This window comes from Diorhabda sublineata, chromosome 1, assembly GCF_026230105.1.
Source record: "Diorhabda sublineata isolate icDioSubl1.1 chromosome 1, icDioSubl1.1, whole genome shotgun sequence".
Lineage (NCBI taxonomy): Eukaryota > Metazoa > Arthropoda > Insecta > Coleoptera > Chrysomelidae > Diorhabda > Diorhabda sublineata.
In genome coordinates, this window is record NC_079474.1 from 34965696 (window position 1) to 34978660 (window position 12965).

Sequence of the window (12965 nt, forward strand, 5' to 3'; positions counted from 1 at the left end):
CAATCATACATATTTAAATATAATAAAGTGGCTCCATCTATCCTGAACATTTGTAAATGTGAGTAATTTACAGTTTCCTATAAAATGAGTATGACAATTTCAATCGAAAATGTAAATACTGTAACCATTGATCCGTAAAGCATCAAATTTTTGTCACTAAAATATGAATCTAATGAAAAAATTTTACCTTTAATGCCGAAATACTATTTTTTATTTTCTTCTCAATACAAAGAGTTACGTACTTCGTAAATATAAATTCCTGAACTGCGTGACCCTATGAGAAAAGGCCATTATAGTGAAAAGAAGAATGATGTAGTTAGACTCGTCACAATAGTTTCTCTAGTCCATATTTAAATTGAGACGTTATTAGTTTTGTTAAAAAGCTATTCGTTATTTTCGTTTACGCTGTAAATTTAACAAAATATTTCATTTAATTAATAATTCCATAATTTTACATAGTTATCGCGTTCTAATTACTTTCGAATTATGTATACAAACTTCCATTGTAAATATACTATAATTGCTTACATTTAATTACAACTCAACCAATAGGAAATAAGGGAATAACTTTTGAGTGCCATATGCACTTTAAAACGTGTTATTGTAGTTACTGTTAAATACGGAAACAATTTACCATGAAAAAATTCGTAATAAAACAATTAGGTTAAGTCAAACTGTCATTTACTGTCAACTACCGGTAAGTAAAACTTCCTGCCACCATTTTGAATAAAACAATAACCAACCCCATGTCGTAGCTTGATTCAAGTGAAAAATTAACTTGAAATTAAAGTACATCCACAGTATAATTTCATTTCAATGAAAATTACCCTTAATATAAGTGGAAAATTAACAAACCATCTACTTCTTTCCGCTCTATTATAAATCTATCGAAAAACCGAATCAAGCAAAGACATATATTCAAGATGGTGGAAATATTTACGACACGTACGTGGATAAAATGAACACATAAAATCCTGGGTTGTAACTATGTTTAGGGGTGAGGTCAGGCGCATATATTTAATTACTTATTTAAAACATCTCAAGAATGACTCAGACCTCTCCGTTCTAAATCAAATTTCCCCACTTTGTTGTTATCCCCCATTTAGTCCACGCCACGATAGCCTTTTGAAATTAACGATTTTAGTTCTTATGCAAGTACTAATTTAAAGCGTTTCATAATAATGGAAGACGACGATGGAAGGGGTGTCGTGTATTCTACGCGAAAGAGTAAACCGACGTTGCCATAACTTCGTTATTGGAATTCCAACTCCTACTTTTCTCATTAACAAACACGTATAATTGTTCACTGAAATATTAAATGCTTGGGTTATTTTATGGAGAGTTATTAATTAAAAACGTGATATAATATTTCTGGTTTCAATTATTTTTAATATATTTTTTTCTTAGTATATACTTGAAAAAATAATAAGTATATGTATTTTTTTAAATATGAATAGAGTTTTTTTATGGATTGTTTTTAATTTTAAATATTTGACATATAATAAAACTTATCTAGTATTATTAATATAGGTATATTAGGTTGTTTTATTCTAATGTAAATACTTTCGATAAAATTTTGTTATCGGCAACACCGTAAACTGTTTCATGAAATCGAACGCGTCTCCTTCTGGCCATTCTGTTCAATTTCAGCATTTCTGTTTCCAACAGCGAGAGTAGTAAGTCGACTCAGTGTAAAATCAGCTGTGAAACCGGTAAATTTTTGTACAGTTACTTTTTATAATACAACTACTTTTTTCCGTTGGAACTTTTATCATATCAAAGGTAAGATTTCGAGAATTAAATTTTTATCGTTGGTAGACGATAATAGATGATTATTTTTACAGTTTTAAGAAGTTTTGATTTTTTTGGGTGGGGTTTTGTCTTCCATCGACGTTGATATTAGTATTTTTTAAATCAAGTTTTTGTCTATTAAAAAAAGGGTTTTGTTCAATTCAAGATTCGTTTATGAATCTATATCTACGATATTTAAAATTATTCCTCCCCTTCGAATGTAAAATCCCTTGATATTTCCTTTACGAGGGTGGGTCTTGGGGCTGTCTACTCAAACAAAGAACTGGTATTAATAGTAACATTGTAATTTTGCTAATATTAAAGTCTTTACATTTAAATATTAGTATTGGAAATTTTCGACTTATATTACACAAATTGGTCACTTTTTTCGATAATAATTTTATTTGAAAATAAGAATTTTTAGTGAAAAATTTCCATTAAAAAATTTTTTTATTACCACTCAGTTTTTTTAATATTTTTGTATTCAAATGATAGAATACGACATCTGCCAGGACCGAACCGGCACCATTTGACCTTTTAATATAGATGTTTTTATTATATCAATGAAAGTTTTGATGAGTATTAACTTGAAAGAATATATTTTGATTAGGCAAGTTTTTCTTCCCGACATAGCATCGTTTCCTATACCGGAAATGGGTTTTCAGCGACAAGGAAAATAATTTGTCCATCAATTAATTTAGATTGTTTATCATTAAATAATTTTTTTATTATTAATAGAAACAGTCGAAGCTAATCAAAATGAATGAAAAATAATCCCAACGGAAACGAGATAAATTTTGAGGTTTATTCAATATTATCTGTATTTCAATCAGAAACAATAAACCCTGTTGAATAAATAATTAATGTATTCGTAATAATACATTTTTTTCTCTCCATCTCCATTTTACTCATTTCAACTTTCTTGTTTGTGTTCAAAACTACTCAGTTTATTTTTTTACTTGTATGGTCAGCTTTAACAAAACATACCACTTTTTTTAATTTCTTAACATCCCCCGTAACTTGCTGGGTTCATTATTTTGCATGTATGGTCAGCTTTAAGAAAACTTATACCGATCTTATTAATTTCTGAATATCCCTCGTAACTGACTTTGTTAATTTTCCTCGTATATTTCATGTTTTTAATATCTTTTTCCAACAAAAACTATACCAATATTAGTAATTTCCCAACATACCTCGTAATTTGCTTCGTTTGTTTTTTTTTTACAGTGTATGGTCAGCTTTAACAAAACTTATACCGATTTTATTAATTTCTTAGTATCCCTCGTAACTTACTTTGTTAATTTTCCTCGTATATTAGTCTCTGTTTCATATTTTCAATATCTTTTTAAAACCCATACCGATATTATTAACTTCCTAACGTCCCTCGTATATTCCTTATGAAAAAAATTGGGAGTTGAATCTTTATTTGAAGGAGGCTGCAAGAATGGATCGCATTTTCACGTTAAAGAATGTTTATTTATAAAATAAATAAATCTAATATTTTTTTTTACATTCAACCAACACATCTATTTTTAACTCTCACAACAACTGGATATAAATAAAATTATTGAAACCCTCCATCTTTGTTTTCGAGACTGCGTTAAAATATTTTCGACACATCTGTCGGATTATCTCAGGTCAGTTCTGATTTTAACCTTGAAATAAAAATATTCATTGATCTTGACGTGGAAAATGATTCACTAGTGTACACTCTTCTGTGTAAAAAATATCAATATAAAACGTTTATCTATGAAAAATAACGACACCATAAGGTTTACGATGAGGATAGAATTTATTTGTATTTAGTACATTTCAAAATGTAAATTTGGTAACAATGTTGTAAATAAATACAATGAAGTTTTATGTACTGATAACAACGTTGCCGCTTTGTTTATAAATCTGAAAGCTATTGATTTCTAAATATATTAACAGTATTATCTTAGAATGTACTTTTATAACTTTTGTTTTTACAATATAAATCGCGAGTTCAAAGTATTTTTATTTTTATCCAGTTGTTTTGTGATATTTTTTCTTGGTATTGAAAATCAATTTATTCCCAGAACGATATTTTTCATTATTTATCAATCAACAAAAGATGATTCATAAAGACTGTTATCTAGAAGATATATTTGTGTTTATTTCGATTACTTATAATTTAATACGAATAAGTGATATCATTGTGTCAAGTCGTAACAAATTCCAATATAAACCGATGTTTTCTTAAAAAATCGTTTTTTATCATTATTTTTAGATAGGTACAACTTTTAAATACATATAAATGTGGATATGTTGTGAATGACCTTGAACTTAGTTCATTAACCACGCAATTATTTTTAAATTATGTATTTTATTATAATTTATGTGTAATCTGAAGTCAGTAACAGCTTTTTTTTACAAATATCCCTGGGAAGCTTGATAAGCTCGCGAAAAATAAGAATTTTTTCAATTACCCTCGTATTTAGACCTGGAAGAAATTGTGGTGAGCGACTCAGTATTTTTTAACATTTCGGAATGCACGGTCAGAGAACGAAAACTGAAATTATGAATAAATAAATGAAATTAACGAACCAACTGAATTTATTTATAAGGTCGTTGACTTTGCCAAACAACAACTGCCGATGCGAAAAATATATGCACCTTTTATTAGCTATACATTATAATAAGAATTTTACTACTAATGAAATTGATCATAATGAAAAAGGTTCCACGTGAAATTATTCAAAAATAATAATATGATAATAAATTATTAATCTACGTCTCACATAACCTAAAAAATTTCCTTTACGAATTACGTGTTATATTAATATGTCGATTAACGACGATAAATTTGAATAACCACACCAATGTAATATCATTTCAAGATAGCAAGGTTAAGTTGAAAGAGAAAAATTTACTAATGTAGGTCGATCATTCGGCAAAAATGGACAAAACCATATGGAGTTCATAACCAGTACGACGCCGTTTGTTTATCGAGAATGTAATGAGAAATATCATTTTAAAGAAAGTTCTGAAACGCTTTCCAAACATATGAAGTATTCCAGATTCTTTTATAAGCGTAGAAATTAATTTTATCATCATTAATGTAATTATTATTTGTAAAAACCGCATCTCTATATATTTAACGTCCATCTTGAAATATTATTTTTACAGTTTCCTACTATAATTAGCTTAATTGTATTTGAAAGTAGAGATGGTTATTAGATATAACAATTTGGCACAATTCCGTTATTTTGGAACGAAAATTATACACACAAGTAAATTTATTATACAATTGTCTATCCCTTTTATGACGAAACCCTGAAAAATATTTTAAAATAACAATAAAAAAATTACGAGAATGCCAAATGACGCATTCTTAATAATTAAAATTCCGCCGGTGTGTGTAATATGCCCAGACGACATCGATTCTGAAATTTCTATCACGAACACGTTTCCTTTGGATGTTTTATTGCATACCATCCGCTTTGTTTTCAATATGAACATTTGTACAGGTTATTAATTTATGTAATATAAAAAAATAATTTTCGAATCATCAGTTACAAAATTATTTTTCATTCTAGTACATTATTTACTAAACAAAGTTTCGATTTTTGATAAACAATTACGCGTAAGCTTGCAAAATTTATATAAACACACTTACTATTGAGAATTAAGAATACCACGAATTATGTTTTAAATATTATTAAGTAAATATATGTCAAGTACATGATTATACTTTTTTCACTATTTTGGATTAGTCATAGTTGTTTTTTCGAAATAAAAACTATCCCTATACATCGAATTTAATATGTTTATGAACATTCGGTACGCTTATGTTTTAATTCTACGTATTGATGCTGATCTTGGTCATGTTGGTACACCTTTTCCATATAAGGATAACGAATTCTAAATACATCATTCATTCAGTTGAAAAGTATGAATAAATTTTCTCGATTTCTTATTTTATTAATGTCGTTACGCAAGCAAATGTATACAGATTATTAAAAATGTCATTCCAATATCTGCTACGAACTTATGCTAAACCCTGTATAAATTCCCATTCTGCCTTATCTCCTATTCTATCGAAACATTCTAAAAGTCGTTTAACAGGAAATACAACTTCCGTTTCTAATATTTTTAATCGACGATAGATAAAATGACGTATACTGCAACGTCTTGGCTAAATCCTATCCTGATTATTTAATTTCTATTTTTTTTTCTTCAATTTTGATCATCTGCCGAATATGGTTACTTGAAATGCGTGCCGATTAACCGTTGTCGGGGTCATTCGGAGCCCGAAGTCATACGAGCATGTTGAAATCCAGACAAATATGGCATAAAGAGAATGATTCATACATAGAAAGTATTAGATGAAACGAGACTTAACAAGTGGTTATCGTCTGGTAAATGTAAAATGTTTTAATATAAACTGACACTGTACGAATCGATATTAACACAGTTGTTACATTTGGTATAATAATTTAATATATAATGATGGGTGATATATCAATAACAGTTATAAGTAACTGTTATTAGTGTTAATTGCGATAATAAACTTCTTAATTATTTATTTTCGCGATAAATAGGAAAATATACTTAAATATATTGAATTAGTAATTGTAAATAAATTGGTCAGTCACCTCCAAAAACCAGATTGGGTGTTTTATGACCATATGGTCCACGATTCTCGTTCTTTTAATAGTGTTTAACTTGCATGCGGTTAATATTTAATTAATACAGTGGCGTACTAAATTTTTTTTATAACGTTGAAAATATTTTTAAATTATAAATAATTAGATACGATATTCATTAGAGCGTGGATTTTTACAAAAAAAAAACTAAATTGGTTGTATTTAATAAATGTTTGATCTAATTAGACGCGGAGATTTGAGTACGCTAGTTTATTAACTCTAACGAATTAATTAATAATAATTATATAACAAAAAATCACCGGAAATCGGTCAATGAACCACAAAAAAAACGTTCTAAATATATCAAAGTTGATAAATATTCATATATTGATAAATGTTATTTGGAGTAATGAACCAAATGACAAATAAAGCTGTTATTATCGATAATTTTATTAGAATTAGCGTTATAAAAAAGAAAACTGTAGACAGTTGAGGAGGAACATAACCTAGAAATGTAGCGGTTTGTTAGACGGGGATTTGTTTCTACCATTTTTTTAACCTCAATAAATTAATTGATAATAATTTAATAACAAAAAAAAATGCTAGAAATTGTTCTATAAATCATAAAACATGTTCTAAAAATAATATATAACTAAAAATTGATATTTATTAACAAAACGATACATTTAATTTGGAGTAATGAACCAAACGACAAAAACAGCTGTCATTATCGATAAAAGGAAACTGTACTTTTGTAACAAAGCTAACGTTCCATAGATGGTGCTACGTCTTATGATTCAATACAGTTGATGGGAAATATAACCTCCAAATATATAATTTTTTTAGAAGCGAAAATTTGGTTCTACTATTTTCTTAGGTCTAATGAATCATTTAATGATAATTTTATAACAAAATATTTTCCAGAAATTGGTATATGAATCACAAAACATGTTTTTATAATAAGATATATTTAAAACGATACATTTCGTTTGGAATAATGAACCAAACGACAAAAACAGCTGTCATTATCGATAAAAGGAAACTGTACTTTTGTAACAAAGCTAACGTTCCATAGATGGTGCTACGTCTTATGATTCAATACAGTTGATGGGAAATATAACCTCCAAATATATAATTTTTTTATAAGCGAAAATTTGGTTCTACTATTTTCTTAGGTCTAATGAATCATTTAATGATAATTTTATAACAAAATATTTTCCAGAAATTGGTATATGAATCACAAAACATGTTTTTATAATAAAATATATTTAAAACGATACATTTCGTTTGGAATAATGAACCAAACGACAAAAACATCTCTCATTATCAATAATTTTATTAGATTTAGGGTGTTATAAAAAAGAAAACTGTACTTTTGTAACATAACAAACGTTCGATAGATGGTGCTACGTCTTTTATGATTCAATACAATATAGGGGAAACATAACCTCGAAATCTATCAGTTTATTTTTCGTTTAAGATGTCTTGCACCGTACCAGCTGCTCCAGCTCCTCCAGCTCTTAAAGACCTCCCGAAAGTAGCCGACGATCTAAAAACTCAATTAGAAGGTTTCAAACCCAGCAATTTAAAAAACGCCGATACACAAGAAAAAGTTGTTCTTCCATCCGCCGAAGGTAATAAAAATTTCTTACTTTCATATTAATAAAGCCTCGCTATTTTCAGAAGATATTTCTATTTTAGACATTTTCGTACAACATTGTTCTGTTAGTTATTTTTAATATTTAACATTTGGCAAACGTGTATTTCTTTGTTCTTTTGTACTGTCTGGATTCCTAACGGTCTAGACAGAGTGGTTCTATTTGCGACGCGAAATATATTAGGTTGGAATAGCATAACAGAATATAACGAGTGAAATTATTATAATTTTTAATGTGAAATTAGGAACATTTACGAAATTACTTGTTTTAAACGATATTTCATTTTTTTAAATAATATATATCAACTTTTCTCGGTGTAGCTATTACAAGTTACGTCATGATTTCTAAACTTCTACATTTTGTTTCTTTTCAAAACAATATGTTTTCTAACGTTTTGGTTTCATTATTATTATATCAATAATAGTAATTCCTTTTGTTTTTTATTCGTTATTTTGTAAATCAACGCATTTTTTTCAATCTAAAACTTGTAATTATTATTGATCTTGATCATAGTACATGTAGGTTAAATATTTTTTTCAATTTACTTTCATCGCCCACCTCTAATACATAATTGGAACACCTGCAACGAACGTTACTTACAAAAATGGCAGATGTGCCTGTTTACTAAAGTTAAGATAATTCAGCTTGTGATTAGTAGATGGCGCGTTTATAATATTCTTAATGCTATTTTAATAATGATAATTATATGATTTAAATAAAAAAAAACTTTTTCGGAATTACACATATTTATATTTTAAATGAGTCTAAGGAAGATGAAAAGGTTTTTTGTATATTGGTGTTAATAGATGTAGCGCAGGAACGTACCCACAACGCTCTTATGGACGGTGTGGAAAATTTCCAAACGTCTAAGCTCAAAAGAACAGACACCAAAGAGAAGATAGTGTTACCTAATGCACAAGGTAAAAGGAAATAGGTATAGTGAAAATTGAGAGGAATAGAACGCCAACAGATTTAACGCTATTTAACAAAATTTTGGCTTCTAATCTCTAATGCCGAGATTGTTTTATTCGAGTGTCGGTTTAACCTCAAAATATCGAAAAAATTAACGGGTTTTGAGCGTATTTTAAGTGCTTCTAACAATTTACTTACATTTTAACAAATTTTGCAACCAGTTTATTATAAAAACAAAAAAATTACGTCTTCGAAGACAACACCTGTTTTCAAGGTCATTTTTATGTATTGAGTTGTACACTGCCCTACAACAATTTGTTACAAGAAAGAGGTAAAATACTCATTCATTTCTGCTTTATTATTAATACCTTATATACAGGGTGATCTAGAAGTAATGGGACACAAGGCAACACCTGTTTTGAAGGTCATTTTTATGTATTGAGTTGTACACTGCCCTACAAAAATTTAAATTTTTGCAAGTACAAAGTGAAATAGAAAAAACTCGTCAATTTAGTTGTGTTTCATTATTCGTACCTTATATACAGGGTGATCTTGTAGAAATGGGATACTACACTATATTATTTTTACAGTTTGTCCTTTCTCAGTGGATTACTGAGAAAAATAAAAATTTTTAATGGGAAAAAAATATAATTTTTGCAAGGGAAATTCGCCATTATGGAATAGAAATGGTTTTTTTTTCATACTAATCTTAATCGCGCTTAAAAAAATGATGTAAATAATCGATTTTTGGTGTTATTATTTCGATTATAATTTTTAGATGTGGCCGCGGAAAAAACCGAAAAAGCTTTAATCGAAGGCATCGAACGTTTCGACACCAGCAAATTGAAGCACACGTTAACGCAAGAGAAAAATCCTTTACCGGATAAAGAAGGTAAACATAAGATTAAAATTGTAAAATTGGCTTAATAGTTTTTACAACTGTACCAGAAATATCGTTTCCCCCTGTAGATAATCTATTGGCGACGGTCGTTTTCTTCAAAATATTTATTATTTGTTTCAAATAATCGATATTTTCATAAAAAAAGTTGGAAATATCATGATTCACATTTGGAAAAAAATTCCGGACCGTGTGAACGGTGCTTAACAATTGTAATATGTATCGCTCTTTTATATAAACGCAAAATTTAAGTCAAGCAGTCAAAAATCGTTAACGACGTTATTTTTTTTCTATTTTATGAAATTTGAAACGTTCTTTAAGGATTTTAATTTGCCGGATCGTGTGAGCTGCTCTTAAATAATTATATATCACGTATTTAGCTAGAATATGAAGCCAGATCTTATTGCCGGACGTATGAGCGATACTTAAGACATGCCGGATAGTGTGAGCAATACTTAAGCAGCGCTTAATCTATATTGAGCAGTTAAAAAATTATCTAAGACCCAAATATTTCACTTTCTTAAACTTATGATTCGCAATTTTCAGCATAACGTAAATTGCCGGATCGTGTGATCGATACTTAATGACTGCCGGTTATAGTAGTTGAAAATTATTTGAAAAATCAAAATTTTCTTTTTCTACTTCTAAATTTAGAAATATTCGAAAAAATAATGTAGTATGCCGGATCGTGTGAGCCGTACTTGATTATTTTATACGTAATTCACTATACTAGCATAACGTGAATGCCGGATCGTGTGAGCGATACTTAATGTGTTACATTAAGCGGTGGAACAATTATTGAGGAAGTTAAGATTTTTTTTTCTTTTACAAGTTTTGAAATATTCGCAAAAATGTATTTTGCCGTATCGTGTGAGCACCATTTTCATATTATACGGTTGAAAAAAATTATCCAAAACCTAAAGATTTTTCTCTATTTCGTGTAAATATTGGCACACTTCGAAAAACTTAATTTGCCGTATCGTGTGAGCCGTACTTTATTAAATTATACGTAATTCTCTCTCTATAAGTTGCCGGATCGTGTGAACGATACTTAAATAATTATTATAAAAACTTCTTAATCTGATAACAAATTTTAACTACTTCGAGAATAAATAATCCAAACAGGGTTGGATTTACTTTTTGGTTTAAATATGGTGCAGTTTTAAAAACTATTTTCACAATTTTCTTTGCTCGATTTTCACTAAATAGCTTTGCATTTTAACAATTGAATTGAATGAATGTTTTTGTCGTAAATAGTATCACGAATTATTCATCAATTTCGATTACTAATTATTTTCTTTAGAAATCATCGTACCAGTCATAAAATTATTGACACAATTATTCAGTTTGCATGATATTTCATCGAAGTCGATTTTATTAGTAACCAAATTTATGTTCCCCGCTTTTTTGTCGTAACAGCTTGTTACTTTTTTTGTTACAAATTTTTGCATGAATTTGCTTCGTTTTTGCCTGACAGCCGTCCAACTAGAAAAAACACATCAAACACTCCTAAATGGCGTTGAACATTTCGACAAAAGTACAATGAAACACACGGAAACCGAGGAGAAAGTAGTTCTACCCGATAAAGAAGGTAGGTACATAGAAATAAAATGCATGTTCAGGTATTTTTCAAATTTTAATACAAAATTTGATTTACCGGATCGTGTGAACTGGACTTAATCCATTTTTAGCTGTTGCAAATAATCTAAATTGTTTTGATTCTGTTTTTTCAAATTTCAACACATTGTAGTTGACCGGACCGTGTGAACCGGCCTTAATTATATAGCTGTTAAAAATAATCTAAAACTTCGTGACTCTTTTTTTTTTTTCAAATTTGACACAAAATTTGATTTGCCGGATCGTGTGAACGAGAATTAATGGCCGTTAAAGTCGATTTTTGGCTGTGTTGTATTCTTTTGTTTTGATCAAAAATTTTATTTACCGGATCGTGTAAGCGGGACTTAATTATCCATATTCATATAGTTGTAAGTAATATACAACGTCATGATATTGTTTTACAAATTTAAACACAATGTTATTTGCCGGTTCGTGTGAACATTACTTAATTTAATACTTATTAAATTGCCGAAACGAATGAATCGTATTTAAATGTCGTGTGAACGGCATTTGAGTGATTAAAAATAATTATTTGCTCATAATACTACACATTTTGGGGAAAAAATTGCATTTGAGTGTGAAATTTTTATTAATGAGCAAAAAAAGATGATCTCTGATTTTTGTTTATTTGCAGTCATTGAACAAGAAAAAGGACAAAAAAATCTGATTTCTGGTATTGAGAACTTCGACAATTCCAAATTGAAACATGCGGAAACTTTGGAAAAAAATCCCCTGCCCACCAAGGAGATTATTGATCAAGAAAAGAGCGCTTAAAAATATTCATATCGCGTCCTGCGGGCTCAACTCAATGCCAATTTTTGTATTATTTTATACTTTTATATAATATTTGATACCCCTATTTATATTGTAAGATAATATTTAAGATCAGATTCATCAACGAGACTTTTTATTCAACAACAAATGCTACAACAGAATTTTCATAATTTGATGTTCTCTTTTTAGAAAATTTCGAAAAAATATCTAATTTGATGAAATTACTAGGGTTCAGTTGAAACCGAACAGTCATATGAAGCGATTTGCTTTACTTTTTAACCAAAGTATACAGAGATTTATATTTTTAGATGCAATTTTGTTGTTTTGTAAAAAATCTATCTTTTATTTCGTTTGATATTGTAATCATTTGTACTTATTCTGTTTTTACATTTATCTGTAGGTCTAGTATATCAAAGAAATTAATTTTGCATGAATTATGGTGCTTCAATAAATCATATTAAAAATATAAATTATACCAGTGTTTTATTCCATTAGTTTGACATGGAACATAAACACAAGTTTTCTCAATCGATTCATATAAATCGATATCTCGAATCACTTCCGGAATATCGAATTTTTCATAAAAGCGTGTCATTTTTTTCTTAATTCCTGGGTTATTTGACATAATACTTAAAAATACACATTCAAACCGAAAGAATTTAAATATTCATGGAATATTATGTGAAACAATTTAATTACCGAACC

The 12965-nt window shown here is 28.6% G+C and overlaps 1 protein-coding gene across 4 annotated transcripts; it reads left to right on the forward strand.

The window, feature by feature from the left end:
• The first annotated feature begins 1616 nt into the window (after positions 1 to 1616).
• LOC130452504 (thymosin beta) lies at positions 1617 to 12738 on the forward strand. 4 transcript variants are annotated; one of them, XM_056791821.1, is made up of 6 exons: positions 1626 to 1782; positions 7882 to 8035; positions 8866 to 8979; positions 9750 to 9863; positions 11347 to 11460; positions 12121 to 12738. In XM_056791821.1, the coding sequence occupies exons 2-6, from the start codon at positions 7882 to 7884 to the stop codon at positions 12258 to 12260; spliced, it is 636 nt and encodes a 211-aa protein (XP_056647799.1). In that variant the 5' UTR covers positions 1626 to 1782; the 3' UTR covers positions 12261 to 12738. The 4 variants fall into 4 exon arrangements, with proteins under 4 accessions (XP_056647800.1, XP_056647799.1, XP_056647801.1 ...); XM_056791822.1 differs by lacking the exon at positions 8866 to 8979 and having other exon boundaries at positions 1617 to 1782; XM_056791823.1 differs by lacking the exon at positions 11347 to 11460.
• Positions 12739 to 12965: the final 227 nt, after the last annotated feature.